At 34.6% G+C, this 16,919-nt stretch overlaps 1 protein-coding gene across 2 annotated transcripts in view; it reads right to left on the reverse strand.

The window, feature by feature from the left end:
• Positions 1-16,919, reverse strand: part of Tenm3 (teneurin transmembrane protein 3) — a 439,811-nt gene that overhangs the window by 180,401 nt on the left and 242,491 nt on the right. For both annotated transcript variants that reach the window (XM_026400587.2, XM_026400586.2), the window contains exon 3: positions 8,393-8,630. In XM_026400587.2, the coding sequence (XP_026256372.1) occupies positions 8,393-8,630 (238 nt within the window). The remainder of the gene's footprint in view (positions 1-8,392; positions 8,631-16,919) is intronic.

Genomic DNA, 16,919 nt, shown 5'->3' on the forward strand with positions numbered 1-16,919 from the left:
ATATAATTCAGAATATATAATGTTGCAAAAATAATACACGTCCTCTAAAACAATTTCTCACTTTCTAAATTGCTTAAGGGTTTTCCTAAACATGGTGCCATAGTGAATTTTTTTCTGTTTACTTACAATGTAAAAATACAACCACTACCAGTTTGCTGGATTTTGTTGTAGGTGAACACAATATCTTTACTTCATTTTTATATAGTGCTGAGGATCGAACCCAGGCCTCATGTGTGCTAGGCAAGCACTCCACCACTGAACCACAACCCCAGCCCCAAATTTCTTTCTTTCTTTTTTTTTTTTTTGGTGCTGGGGATTGAACCCAGGGCCTTCTGCATGCAAGGCAAGCACTCTACCAATTGAGCTATATCCCCAGCCCCTTATAAAATCTTTGAGGAAGTATTACCCATCCAATTTTATGAAGAAAAAAGATAAAAATGTATGAGCACTCAGACTAAGGTTACATGGCTAGACAGATGTTGAGATTTTAATAGAGATCTGTCTCAAAACCAATGCTTTCCCAGTATACCAGGACAAGAAAGCATCAATAGTATATTAGTATAGGATGTAATTGGAATAAGATGATTTTGGGTGGTAGCATTTTAAGTGGTTCAGAATATGAAGTGAGATGTTACAAAATCATAAAGAGGGTCAGAGCAGAATCAGAGGGGTTATCACATAGAATTTATTAAGCTTAGGTGGTTAATTGCATGTCCAAGAATTTAATCTTATGGGCTAAGAAGAAAAGGTTCTCAGAATAGTGTAATAGAAAACAAGTTTTACCTCAGGTATGAAATAAAAGGAGAAAGAAATAAAATAGGCAAGAGTATATTAAGGAAAAATGAAAAAATGCTGGAATAGATAAGCAATTATCTTTGACAGAGTATATATTAATTGGTGATGAAACCAGAGGATGAAATTCTGGAGAAAAAAAGACAGCTTTAAAATTGAACAAAAATTAATTCTAGGAAAAGATAAAATCATCAGGTAGCAATAATTTTAGGCAGTGATAAAACACACACATGTAATATACAAAAATATACAGAGTAAAGATGATTGAGACATATTCACAGACAACTTAGTGAAGGCAAAAGGATTTTTAAAACAGCCTCACAAAACAGTTGCTGAGGAAGAGAACGAGGGTGCTTCAAAATGAAGAGGTCATATTCAGAAGGAGATAATGATTAAATCACAGCCATTAACTATGACCAGAGTAAAGGCATCCATGACCTTTTACTTTGATCATGTTCACAGAGAAGTGACTAGAAATGTGTCAGGAGTAATTAAGAATTCATTTCCCTAGGTACTATGGAAATTAAGGTTATCATATATGAATATTTTATCCAGATTACTGGTTATCCAGAACCAAACATTACCAGGATATACAGTATTGCAATTTAGTGAAATTATGCTTGCAGAAATAATTGAAGGTCTATAGTTAATGATTAATGCATACTTTCTTGGTGTTTTAATTGCTATTAAAAAGAAACTGGTTCACGCTAATTAAACAAAATAACACTCCCCTCTATTGTACAGTACCTTCATCAGGCACAAAATACACCTGAAGCTTTCAACACCTTAAATAAAACTGGGGTCTACTTTCTGACTGATGTGGAGACAATGCATCTTTCAAGGCTTTTATTGATTCATTCCAAACATTTACTACTTAAGTTAATTAAACGTCTCAAGTATATGAATAGTTGTCTTTCATTATTATTTGAAGATTTTTTTTCTTCTTAAGAACAAAATTATCAGACTTGGGGTTCTTGCCTATAAGAATTCACCTACTTCTTTTCAAGAAAAGAAGTGAGAAAACCAAGAAATTTTGTCCTGGCAAAATTAATTAAGGCTTCATTTATGTCTGGCCTCCCTACTACATAAATAAAAGTTATACATAAATAAAACAAAAGAAAAATATGTTCTTATCGTTTGGAAAGAGGAGAGCTACTCTCTGATAAATGATATTCATTCAACACTTAGCCAATGAGGTGCCCTTTCCTAGGCAATTGTTGTCATTTGGTCATTATTTTTAAAAACATTAATGGGGCAACTATCATGTGCCAGGGGGTTTTACCACCATTCTTCCATTTAATACAACCTTATTTTGTGGAGAATTGTTATTGCATTGGAAATTGACCTCAGATTTAAATAATTTGTAGGTGGTCACACAGATAGTTAAAACAGTGGAACCAGGGTTAAGAGCCAGTTTTATCTGACAGCAAAGCACTTGCTCTTCTCACGATGTTACACTGTCATGTATCCCTACTATATCTACTAGGTTTTACTCAGAATATCTATCAATATTGACACCTGGGAATTACCTTCATTTTAGAGCTACTATTACAGCCTACTTTCTCATTTTAATTATTGGCATGATTTAGGCTAAACAACCAAGTGAAGCTACAGCATTACAAACAGCTAATAATAATCTCACATTTTTAAAAAACCATGGTTTTGCTTTCCTAATTGTAGTGACCATCTTTGAATTTTAGTTTCACATGTGATTAGAATGAAAGCTTTTTAGTTCAGTGTTAAGAATGGTTTGGGAAGCCTCAATTATAATGCCAATGGAGATACATGGATGGAAGTTCATTCTTTATTATAAATTCAGAACCAAACTTTATTTTTGTTTTACACTTTTGTGAATACAGATTTACCTTTAAATCTAATATTTTATATTTAAACAATTGAACTTCTTGAATAATATTTAATATACTGTCTTCAATTTAAGTTTCCCCTTTTCTTTAGATACTGTGAGAAGAAAATATAGACAAATACATTACATTTACTTTGGGAACTACATGTTTTGGAGGTCAAAGAAACTTTTTCTGTGAAGGAGTCGATAAAAGGTAAATTATTTGCTATAAATTGGCAATAGAAATCAGGAAAATTCAAATCCAGAGTCATACCTGTATTAGACCAAAGGTGCCTCTTACATTTGATCATATTCTTATTCGCCTAGGTATAAGAAACTACAGGCTTAAATAAGCTTTATTCTTGGGAGCAAAACTTTGGTAACACTGGCCCTCTTTGTCCAGAAAAACATTAGTTTATTCTGTAGAACTGTCCTAGTCTTGATGATGAATTACATGGACACTACAGAGCTTAGGCACTGAATTAGGCCTACAGTAGCTTCCTGAATTATCCTCCTCTCACAGTGTAGGTTTTTAAAATTAATTATTATTATTTTATTTGTAGTACTGGGGATTAAGACCCAGGAATGCTATACCACTGAGTTACATCTACAACCCTTTAATTTTTTTTTTGAGAAAGGTCTCACTAAATTGTCCAGACTGGCCTCAAACTTGTGATCCTTCTGACCCAGCCTCCTTGGTAGCTGGGGTTATGGGCAGAGCCTCTGTGCCTGGCTTTACTAGGCAGTTTTAAAGAGACAACTTGAAATAGGCCTTAAATATACATGACACTTAGCAAATTCTTGTACATTATATTTCTTCCTTCTATTATTGTTACAAATACATACATATCTCCTTACAGACCTTTTGAGAAATACTGTAATTATTCAAGATGCCATATTTTAAGAGAACCAGAATATGACACGTGTGTGTGTGTGTGTGTGTGTGTGTGTGTGTATGTGTGTGTGTGTGTGTATGCATGGTACTGGGTATTGAACTCAGGAGTATTTTACCTCTGAGATATATCCCTAGATCTATTAAATTTTATTTTTAGGCAGGGTCTTGCTAAGTTGCCCAGGCTGACCTTGAACTTGTGATTCTCCTGCCTCAGCCATATGAGTAGCTGGGATTACAGTTGTGTAACATGATGCCTGGTTTTTCCAACTGACCATTATCATAAGTTTAGATGAGTAAACTTAGGCCCAGGTCCAATTTTGAAATTTGTTTTCAGTAACCTTAACTATTTTATTTTTGTATCTCTTTTCCATATTGTGTGATATTTTCCCCCCCCAGGTAATCCAGGGTCTCCCCAAGCTATGTTTAACAAAAAGATATGGCATTAGTTGGTCAATTAAAGTCAACAGGTTACCTTCCCAGGCATATTTCACTTGAAGCTATCTATATCTTTAATTATGAAAGATCTTACCACTTACTACCTTCTTAATGGTAGTTGGTTCTCAGTAGGCAGGTGGGGCACAGTTTTTCACTTGGTAATGTTTTCCCCTGGTGCCATAAGGTCAAAATGTGTTGCCCACAGTTTTTATAGGCAAGGCTGATTCAGACCCAGTTTTTGTATGATTGCCTTGCCTTTCCCTAGAACCACTTTAAAGTGAAGAGAAAAGAGAGAAATAAGGATAATATCTTAGTAAACAATACTTCTGTTTAGGTATTCCATCTTTTTAAAAGATGCAGCAATTGATCTCATATTAAAGCTGCCTAGGACACGTCAATATTTAAATTAAAAATGCACTAATAAAGATGTAATCTAATATGCAATTTCATACATTAATAATTAGCAAAGCATTATAAACTGCACGGTAAAAAGCTATGGGAACATAACTAATGAACTATCAATGCCAAAGTAGACTTCATAATAAAACAAGACTTTAATAAATCTTTTATTAAATGGTTACAAATGAACCATTTTGTTAACATCAAATAGGTTACTACAAAGCTACTTAATTCACATATATAAATGAGGAACTTGAAGGCAATTAACTTTACAATTGATGAAGGTCAAGGCTTCTCAATGAGAGTTACTGTACTATACCTTTAAGTGCTACCTCTATACTAAGTCAATTCTAAGTTTTTCCTCAGCTGCTCTGTATTCTTGCAGCAGCTATTATTACATATTGAATCAGCTGAAGTATAAAATAAACAAAGGACAAGCTATAGGCCTTCAAGTACCTTAAAAGTGAATTATCCAAACTCTAAAAAAATAGCTTAAGGGAAAGGAATTTTAAGGAAAACCATAAGCAAGTATTTGGTATTATGTGTAGGCAGTGATTGTTATAGAAAAATGATACAATAATAAGAATTTGCTTATCAACTGCAAATGCTTATTTAGATCTTGATGTGATTCTAGTAGCCCTAAAACTCACTGGAGATTATAGATGAGAGCTACTTATTTACTGAGTAGAAGTGTACAGTACATGATAATATTGATTGTCTTCAGGAGAAGCAAATGTTAAATTCATTAGAGAAAGGAAATAAACATTTTTATAGAAGCAAGAAACTGGTGGGAAAAAATGCTTTCTAATAAATCAAAATAAAAGCTACACTGAAATACAAGACAAGGTGGAAAATGTTTTATGCTTTCTCTACCCATTCATATAAACTGCAAATCTCCAAATTACTGAGATTTTCATTTTATAACCAACTATTATGAAAATGTGCTCAAAGGAGAAAGGGGAGGAAACTAAGAGAAGGAAAACCTAGATTTCTATCTGCATATAACTGAATTTTATACTTTATATCTTATAACCTTTTGATGATGGTTTCAGAAAAGTGAGAATTAATGAGTATATGTACAGATTCAAATAACTGCCATAGATGGAACTATACATTGGATTTAAAAATAGTTAAAGGCAGATGTAAGTCTGGATAAAGTTGTTAATATAGCTGAAACCAAGCCTGAGAATCATACTCAATAGGGAACCTTAACTAAAAAAGGAAAAATCAATGATAAATAAGACTGGTTCTTCACCTCAAGAGTTCCAACCAAGTGAGACTATTAAAGAAACCACAGTAGTACTGTGTTGGTACAGTGGGAGATTTTCACTTCATTGCTTAGGTTGATTCACTGAGTACCTGCAAGTTGAAAAATTATTTCTTCTGATTAGCAATACTATAAAATGTGAACAATGGATAACGAGAAAATGATAAAACTATATTACAGATTAAAATTTGTTAACGTGACACACAATTTTTGTATTTCTATTTTATATTTCTATTCATTAGTGAGATAATATCAACTGCTTTTTCCCCTACAGCAATTCATAATACTGTATAATGTAATTCCATTGGTGGATTATTAATGGTATTGCTTTAAACTGGAAGAAAATCTCAGTAACTAGTCACCTTGAGAATGATTTCTTCCTTTCTTTCCTTTTTTTGAGAGGGCAGTACTAGGGATCAAACCCAGGGCCTGGGACACACTAGGCAAGTGCTCTACCACTGAGCTACATCCCTGAGGAATAATTTCTTGTATGGTCTGAATGTGGAGAAATCAGCTATAACTTTACATGTACCATGGATTGACTGTCTTCTAATGAGCCACTTCCTTTCCTAAATCTCCCTCCAACCAATATTCATTAGTATAATTTCAGGAATAACAAGAATAAATTCTTTCTCACATTTATTCCAAATCTTTTCACTATAACACATGCCTTCAAGGAATACTAACTCTTTTATTGACAGTTTGCAAAGCTTTTCTGCTATACAACATCACTAAAATTAGACATGTTTCTGATGGTTTAATTTGACATATTTCATAAATATTTGTCAAAACAATTATTGTCAACTACAATGCAATTATCCATATTCAATTTGATGACTCAACTGGAAAATTACTTTTTCCTAACAAAATTTTTCCAAATGACAATAGTGAATCAGTGTTGATTAGTTGTTCAGTGTGTACTAATTAATTACACTGGGTAAATTTAGCTCTATGCTAATAACCTCAGGAAAAACCAACTGGATATATGACTCTTGTCCTAGAGGAAGAGAATGGTGCTATTTGGCTACTTTTCCTTTCCTTTCTCTTTCTAATTTCTCCCAGAAGAGTGTTCAATAATACAAAATAAACAATAAAACTCAACTACTCTTGGCTGACACTATAGATAAAAACATAAGAGTTCTTTGGAACCTTGTTCTTAGGTCAAGAGTAAAAGAAAAGACAGATTTTTATTGTTGACAACTAACTGTGAGGACCTCCTACTAGCTCATCCTCAGGGCATAAGTGGTGTAGATCATAGAGCTAATCACGAGAAACAGCAGTTCATTCATTTTGAGACAATTTCTTCATCCAGCAGCTAATTTAAATGTGGCAGTTAGCCAAAGGCTCTACAGGGCAGGGCATCTGGGGGACATTCTCTCAAGGGTCCAGAGTCTTCTATTTTTAAGTTTTTATATCTTTTTCTTTGAGTCTAATAAAAGCTTGGGGCAGTGAAGAAATAAATAATAACAAGCATGTTAGGAGAATCTTGCTACAAAGCTGCCAAGGGCAGATCCTCCAATTCAAAATACAAAGGAGACACTGACCACTGAGGTTCTGTTCAAAGTAAAAGGTGAAATTTTAGTACCCAGAGGTATTTAATACTGAAATGGATTAGCTCAACATAGCTTTAACTGATTTACACTTCTGTATGAACAGATAGTCACCTGTCAGCCAGCTTGAGCTGTAAGTCATAACTTCAGAAATTCACTCAATCATCAGAAGGTGAACAATGAATGACAAAGAAAGATAGTGGGAAAGGGAGCAAGAACATGGGAAGAATAGACAAACTCTAGATAGGGCAAAGGGGTTGGAGGGGAAGGGAGGGGGTATAGGGTTATTAACAAGGATGGAATGTGAGGATCATTATTGTCCAAAGTGCATGTATGAAGACACGAACTGGTATGAATATACTGTGTATATTGGGGATCTGCTATGAAAAATTGTGCTGTATATGTGAATTAAGTATTGTAATGCATTCCGCTGGAAGACAAAGAGAGGTCCATGGGCCATCAAAGAAATAGGGCAAAACTGTCTGGTATAGTTTCAGATTACTAGTTGTCTGATTACAATCAGAGGATAAAATTTTTAGAGACAGACATTTTTGTTCATTGTAAGGAAGAATTTTCTACTAGCACTGTCCAAGAATTAATAGAGCGTCTTAGGAAATAAGGCTGGAAGGAACTTTAGAGAATAAGTCCAATCTCCCCCATATTGTAAGAAACTAAAAATATCCTTTATAAATGGTCATCTGACTGGTGCTTAATTATTACACTATGATTTCACCATATAATAGATAAATATAGTCTTAAGAGATTATGGATGTCTACAACAAAAAGATGTTAGATATGTTCATTAAACCAACTGTCAGGAGACTGAAAATCACATTTTATATCTCCTTTGTTTTCTCTACCAGTCTGATAATTGGAAGAAAAGAAAAGGAAAACAAAAACAAAACAAACAGTAGTAAGAAGAAGTTTACTGAGGTCATTTATTCTCCTCTCTCGGTGGGAACAAAATGTATGAAAAGAATGGGAAAGCTTACTGACCCAGCAACTAAACAATTACCAATAACCTGGAGCTGAAAAACACAGAAAATCTATGTATAATAAATTTTTCTTAATAGGGAAAAGGTGGACTATTTTCTTTTTAAATTTTATATATGAAAATGGCTTGTTGATTACTGTAGAATATGCCCAGTTATGCAGGTACATCATGTGGTGTAACAATCAAATGCTCTAAGAGGCTCAAACACAGGCATTACCTGCTTTCCAGTGGTACATTACTGCCAAGGACCCAGCTGTCCTGCAGCTGGACGGACTCGGGTGTGGTTTGCAGCTCGGCGGGCAAAGCAGCCGGCGGGGCCGGACTCTGGTTCCTTCTATTGGTCAGGGAGTTTCTATTGAGAGAAGTGATGGATGGATGATGCTGTGCAGAGTGCTGCTTATGGGAAGGCGGCAAAGGCTGCAGGGTAGACTGGCCTTGGTTGTTTGCAGGTTGCTCTGAAAAAAAGAGAAAAGAAAACTCATATGGATATATATATCCATACACACTACCAATTTCTTGGGGATCTGCTGTAGACGAATTAGAATTAAAAACTGCATATAAATCTGTAACCTAATAAATTTGCATATTATTCTATTAAGCGAGTGTTCAGTGACATTCTCTAAGAGCAAGTTTACCCTTGATACATAAAGTTCTAATTAATATACAACAGATGGCAAAATTGCTTTTGGTTTTAATTTGTTTCAGATTTTTTTTTTTTCATCTGGTTTTATTAACACCTACAGAAAACAGCATCTGACAGCTCCCCTAATGTGCCTTTAGACTTTAGCTTTTTTTAACAAACCAACCCTGAAATTAAATGGGTAATTTCGGTAGAACACAAAGGTTTTTGAAATGCATATAATCCCTATAATTATTTAATGGAGTTTTTTTAAGCTTTATTTAACTGCAATAAATTATTACAAGCTAGTTGCTAAACAGCAGTCGACTACTCTAGTTTAGTGCATTTCAAATAAGGCAGATCTGCACTATGATCTACTAATAGATGCTAAGTATTCTTTAGCAGAAGGTCACTCTGTGAAGCAGATGTTGTTTCATGGATACTTAACAGACTGAATCACATCTGATTACAACGTCAGAAGACTCATATACTTAATGACCGTTACATCCATTAGAACACACACAGAACAGATTTTCCAATTTCACAGTATGTAGTATAACTACATTTTGGAGTAAGTCATAGGTGACCAGAAAGACTCAAGCCATGTCAATGGTACAAATATTTTTTCTAGAACAGAATCATAAAGGACCCCACGACTTCAAAATATAAACACAAAGCTCTGTTGAATCTATGGTAAAATCCCTAAAGCTATTAAATCAGAAGTTAAAAATTGCAAATTAATGTAACCTTTGAGACCTACTTTTCAATCTCATTACCTAGTTTTGGACATGCTAGAATCGACAGATACTACATTTTACCAAACAGATGTATGACTCTTTAATTTAATGCTAAACTTATTAAAGTTCCACATGCATAAGATGTCGATTTTTTGCTAAATGCAGTTTAAAATGCAATATAATTTTAAAGTGATGCATTAAATCATGCTATTAATATAAATGCACATATTAAAAGAGAATAGGAAACACAGGGACTATCTTTCATCTATAACGTGAATTCCAGCAGTGCTTATTAAGTCAAATAACATAGTCTAACACTGTAATTCCAGATGCATGAAATGAATCCATATGTAATAGTTTGAATATATGTATTATCAAACCTCTTTACAGGGTACAACAATAAAAATAACTCCTCACATAGCATATAACATCAGTAGTTATCACACATTTTGAATGGTCTCTAATAATCCATATCATATAATCTAATAACTAACAATTTCTCACTCTTGAAGTGAGGGATATATAATACCTAAATATATGAAAACAGAGCTAATTCCTTGTGCTGCCTCTATTCTTGAAGTCCCCCATACCAGAAACTGCTCATATCCTCTTTGGGTCACTGGTTTGGTGCTCACAATAAATTATGAATGTCTATAGTTAAACTGAAATAAGCTTTTGAGAGAATGGGAGGGTTAAAACATCACATATAGTTCTAACTGTATTAGAAAAAAAGAAACTAAAAATTTAAAAATAATGAAAAATTATCCAGGTATCATCTAAATATTAGTATGCTCTCTCCCAGCACAGATTAAAGTCTCTATGAATGGCTTTAAGGTGTATTTCCAGAAGCTGTTTTTAGAATGACATAGTGAATTGCCTAGATTAGGTGGGTGTCAATGGAATAAAAACAGAGGGATAAAAGGAAGAAATATTTCAAACAATAAGGAAACAAGACTATGCCTAAAAGGAAGTATAGGATCAGATGACCTTATGTTGTTTTTAAGCATAGTGCCAAAAAAGAATTGTATTATATTTTACATGTTATATAAAAGAAATCTTTATTAAATATTATACTATATAAAGAGCAGTATATTAGAACTCAGAAAACCAAATTTAAGTTCTAAACTTTGGTCATCATGATAACATACATGTTTTCTGATCTAAAAAGAGGGAAATAATACTGCCCCCATCAAGGTCTTAGTGCACTCTAAGGATTCAATGAAATCCATTCAACCATTCATTAACCATGTATTTGACCATTTATCCCATTTATCCCACAAACTTTTACCTACACTGTATGTTCCACTGATATGCTAAGTCTCTAAGAGGTGAAAACATTGTGTAATTGGTAAAATAAAGCATTTTGAATATTAAGACCATTATTGAATATCAAGAAATTTTTAAGATCCATTGTCATCACACATTTCAATAAGCTAATTTAGGATTCTTAAAAGATATCCAGTGAGGAAAACTTCCATTTAAGTTTTCAAAAATGTGATGTTGTGGTTTTCCTTAGTTCATTCATTCATTTTTCAGCATTTATTGACAACTTACAGTGTAAAAGACACCATGCAAAGATCCACACTATTTCCAGTGATACCCAGGATAATTCAGCAATGTGTTCTATCTGTTGGGAATTCTTTGATTTGCTTAACCAGGATTACTAATAAATAAAGCTAGTCCAGATGACAAATATTAGGTATCTAAAACTTGAAGGAATAGAATTAGTGCAGAGTCCCAGGGAGACAGGCTTCGTGGCCAGAAGTTTAAGTTTTGTAGTAGACTGAACAACAGAAGGAAAATCCAAGAATTCAACTAGGGTTAATGTTAGTTCTTGAGGTTTAGGCTAATGGTAGCTTATATGTGTATTTGTTCATACCAACTTAATCAAGATAGAATTAGTATATAAATTTTTATAAGTTAAGCACAGACAGAGAGGAAGACAGAATATTAGTGAAGAATTACACGAGAAATTACTGAAGTGGTAAAAAGTGGGAACTACCCATATTGCCTTTGATTGAAAGATTAATTCATAATCATTCCTTGTTTCCCAACCAGATACTTACATCCTGAAGTGCAAGAACTCTAGCTTAAATTTCTCTGGATTTTTTAGTACCTTCTTTAAGTTTTGTACTTCAAAGACTCCTAAGACTGTACTGATTGATTGAAGACATTTCTGCAGTAACAGCACTGGGAGGGGTCATCTCATTCAAGCAGGTATCATGTCACATAACCCAGATACTAGCTTTGAAGACTATTTCTTTGTAACTATAGCAATTGTCTTGGTATTTAAAATCTACCTATTAAGATGTATACATACTGGAATGAGTATATAAAATATATAATATATAAAATATAAATATATAAGATGCAACAGTATATAAAAAGTTTATATATATTAAATATATTATCAAAAAGTATTTTTTCCTTGCACTTTAAAGCTTATGACCAGATATGCTCTTAATGAAATATTTGTATACTCACAGCATTAAAAGATAACCTTCTTTTGGAAACTAACCTTTTATTATCAAAATATTCTTCTCTGTTTTTTTAATAAATAAAATTCTTGGCATTATGTTAGCAAGATATGTTTACACCCAACCAGTGCCTTTTCTCAGATTGCTCTTTTTCCTTTTCTTTTTGCAATTTCCTACTGTTCATGTAACTGTAATGAAAGCCCAACAGTTGCTTGTTTTCATTTGATTAGCTGAATGAAATTTATAGAAGATATTTTTTAAAAGTCACATTTTATCAATCATAGAGATTAGATAGAAAAGACTTTGGTCATTTTGTTCTGCCCTTTGCCATCAAACAACTCAGCTCTTCAACAGTGTCACTTAAAACTGTTAGTTCCCATGTTAAATCATGAGCAAGGGTGACTTGCATTCTGGTAGACACTGAATAAGGGGTGAGGTATTTTGACAGTTGTATTACGGAAGTAATAGGAGCCACAGAAACTACTGGATAACAGGGTAGATTCCTGTTAGTTTGGACAATTTACAGATCCTCAATTCTGAACAAAAGTAAGGCATTTTAACTGAGCCCTGCCAAAATGGAAACTTTTGACAAATTTTCCTGGATAGCAACTCTGCTATTAGGAATCGGTGGGCTGAAAGGTGACACTGAGACAAATGCCCATAAACATGGGATATTTATTTTTCATGAGATACTTTCTTGAGTAAGTTACTTAATCACTCTGAGCTTCATTTATTCTCTAATGCTTATCTAAGGGATTTAAAAGACATAGTGCCTGATATAAGAGTACTAAAAGGTAACTGTTAAGAAGAATAGAGAAAGAACAAGTCCCTTTAGAACAAAACATCAGGAGGAAAAACAAAGTAACAGAAGAGCCTTGCCAGCAATTAATTCAATCATCACAAAAAGTATGAACACAGAATCAAGTATGTCTGAAAAGGAAACATTTTGCTTAAATAGGTAAGAAATCAACAATTAGAAATTCCATAAAGAAAACAACATCTAGTGTTTGAACCTATCTGGGCTTATGTGGGTCTTGCTTTGCTGCCCCAGCTGGCTTCTAACTCCTATGTTCAGATGATCCTCCTGCTATGGCCTCTTGGGAAGCTGGGACTACAGGTGTGCACTACCATATCTGGCTGGATTTTTTTGTTGTTGTTTAATTAAAAGACATTACTGGCAGCTCCCAGATCGCTGTGTGCAATTCAGCTCCAACTCCTCTATGGTTTACAACTTAGACTGTGGTCTTCAGGGAGCAGAGTGGAAATGGACTTTCAAACAGGAAAGCTGGGAGAGAAAATAATACCTGCTGGGAGATAAAATATCTTTGTGTGAGTGTATGTCTGCATCTGTGTGTAGGGGGGGAGGAAGTGAAAGGTGAGTGTGAGATGAGAAGAGGGGAGGAGAAGGGGCTGGCACTTGCTTTGAGCAGGTGTGCACAGTGGGAAAGGTGTCACCACCACACTAGAACTGCTTTGTCCCACCCACTTCCTTCACTCTCTGCCCCTCTCTTCCTTCCCTAGATCTCTGTTGTGGGCTGGCTGCAGAGGCTCCCCAGGGAAGAAATACCCTAATTCGGAAGGCTGAAAGCTGTGTGGTGTTAGAATAATTGCAGTGTGAGTAAAGTGAGCCAACTAAAGACAAATGGAGAGAAGGAGAAAGGAAGATGGAGGAAAGAGGGAGGGAGGGAGTTGGAGGTAAAAGGAGCTAAGGAGAGAAGGCAGAGAGATAGAGGGAAAGAGAGAAAGAACAGAGCATTTTTAATTTTGCAATGCTGCTAGAGAAGCCTGAGAAGCCATGCTCAGGAAACACCTGCAAGGTATTCACCTGCATGTGGCTTGCTTAAGTTTGGGTGCTAATGTCAGAAAAACTGAGTAAGTGAATTAAAAGCTCTGGTCTTGGCCCTCTCTGGGTTTACAACCTGATGCACAGAGAAGGCTGAAGAGGAGCCAGGTCTAGCTACTGGTGATGAGCACAGGGCAGGCTTAAAGCCTCTGTTGTTGCATCCTAAAGGTTATTCATTCTCCCTCCACTTCTGGGCTGTATCTTCACTTCGTCTTAACTGCCTCAAAACAAGTTTTCTTCAAAACTGACCTCTTTCTTTAAACAAGTCACCAAACCAAACCATAGAAAACCCCTTTTGCTTTTCTATGTATTACTACCATGTGAGTTTTAACTAGTGACCTGCAGTTCAAGCCCATCTTTCAAGTATACAGGGTAAGATTATAGTTAGCTTTTGATTTTGAAAATCTCAATCCAATTCTTGGTTTATATTCATCTTTTATTCCATTGTTATTTAACTCTGTGCCCTTACAGAAATTTCCCTTGTTTTTTGAATAGTAAAACCAGACAATATAACTTCCCTCAGTGGCTACATTTCAGGAACTAATAGAAAGGTGATATTATAAATTAAAACATTTTCATTTTACTGCTGGGCGATGCACACCTGTAATCCCAGCAACTCAGGAGGTTGAGGCAGAAGGATTGGAAGTTTGAGACCGGCTTTAGTAACCTGGCAGGATCTTCAGCAACTAAGCAAGACCCTATCTCAAAATAAAAAAATTAAAAAAGTACTGGGGATGTAACTAAGCAAAATTTGTGACCCTCAAAATAAATTATCAACAAAATGTATCCTTTTCCCAGAAAAATCTCATAAATATTGCAGACATTTAGTAGTCATTATTTCCTACAAAGAAAAAAAAATTAGGTAGCAAAAATTTCCCTTTTAAATGGGGAAAATGTGAATTAAGGAATATGTGTTTATATTCACACACAAACTCAGTAAACATCAGAGTTAAACAAAAATAGCAAGGGCATTGACTTTTCCTCTCCTTTCTAGCTCCTGCCAATATGACATTAATAAGATAACCACTGTGGGCTGGGGTTGTGGTTCAACGGTAGAGCTCTCACCTAGCATGTGCAAGGCCCTGGGTTCGATCCTCAGCACCACATAAAAATAAAGGTATTGTGTTCAACTACAACTGAAAAAAAAAAGATGACCATCTAAAATGGTACAATGGAAACTGGAAAAGAAAGTCATCACCTCACTCATAAAATAATTTCCACAAAAAACTGTTTTTCTGATCATTTTTCTATCTAGGATTTTCATATATACCAAATGTTCGAATGTGAATTGTTTGTTCAGATACCCATATAAGGCCTTTGTTAAAATGCAGCATTATGTAAAAATTTTTATCACCATAAATTATCTGTCAGAGTTGCATACAAATTCAGTGAAAATTTAAAATGTGTTATAAAAATTCTAAGATGCTATATAAACAGCAATATTATTTTTGTTATCAGATAACTTATTATAAAGCTATTTATATAAAGACACTTGGGTATGAAAAACCTTAAATATACATATGAAGGTATATGAAGATTTGTACTGACTAGACAGTATTAATAACATGAGCAGAGATGTGCTGATTTACTGTGCTTGTTGGGTTAATGAGAATGTACTTTAGTTTCTTTAGGGTCATTATTTAATATAAGGATTTGAAGATATAAGGTATGAGTCTTGAAATCTTTGCATTTTCTCTCTCTTTGGGTCCATTATACTTTCTATATCAGGCAATGTGGCAGTCTAGATTATCTGGATTTCCTTCCTATAAAATACTCAGAACTGCTGGGTTAGATATAATAAATACCTTTTGAACTAATTGGTTTAGTGTATCATTGAGTGTATACTATTTTCCAGGCTCTGTTCTAGGCACTGAGGACATAGCAGTGAACATAACAGCCAGTAATCTCAGCCCATCCATGGAGGTTGTTGTAACTGAATTGGAAAGAAAGGATGAGCCAAAAGCAGAAGGGACAGAAAAGATGTTGAGAGCATATAAGCTGACACTGTAGTTTCTCTGAGGACGTGTGCTGGTGGTCTCTGTAACGTTTTTAATGTCTAAGGAGGAGACAATAGACAATACCTCACTTGTACCTGAGACCTAGAGATAATGCCTAGACTGTCAGTTAAAAGGTAGACTTTAAAAAGCTTTTCATTGCAAAGGGAACAATAAGAAATTTTCCTATGTTGTCCTAAGCACTGGATGAGAAACAACAATAAACAAACTGAAGTTGTACTGACAGGCCTCAGTTTCCCTGGGGATAGGATATGAAATTGAAATGATAATATCAATGTGGTTCTAGAACCCAAAGACCCTAAAGTTACATGTAATCCTGGATCAGCAATGTTCCTGCCTAAATACTCAGCAGAAGCCAGCACAAAATTTTTTTAGAAGAACACTCTCTCAGGACATATCCCAGTCCACAGATCAAGTCCTGCTTTCAATGAATAAACTGTTTAAAGTCATAAAACCTAAGGAAACACAGTCTGTGTTAAAGCTAAAGTCTACAGATAAAACAAAGAGCAGGCATTTATCTCTCAAAATACTTCAGATAGGGCTGGGAACACAGCTCAGTGGTACAGGCCTCTCCTAGCTGCCCTGAGTTCCATTCCAGACCTTCAAAAAAAAAAAAAAAAAAAACAAACCAAAAAACAAAAAACCACCAAACTTCATATAGTATAATGGTCAGTATTTTAAAATGTTTAAGGACTTCAGATACAGGAATTAGACACTGAAAAGAAATGAGGCAGTCTTCAAAAGCAGAATGTCTAGAAATAGGAGAAATACAGTCACTGAAATTAAAATTCATTGGGTGGTTTAAAAATATATTAAAAACAACTATAGAGAATAGTACCAAATTGGAAAACATATCTAGGAAAATCACTCAGACAGCAGCAGAGAGTGCTTGCATATAAGACAAAAAGACAGAATGAGAGTGCTCAATCTACATCCCATAAGAGTTCCAGAATTAGGAACAGAACTCTCTTTGGACCTAGTTTAATGACCTTTTCCAAAGATCTTAATACCATACTCACAGCTGTCAAGTTATACAGACCATCTACTTATTCA

The sequence above is a fragment of the Urocitellus parryii genome, chromosome 14 (assembly GCF_045843805.1).
Source record: "Urocitellus parryii isolate mUroPar1 chromosome 14, mUroPar1.hap1, whole genome shotgun sequence".
NCBI lineage: Eukaryota > Metazoa > Chordata > Mammalia > Rodentia > Sciuridae > Urocitellus > Urocitellus parryii.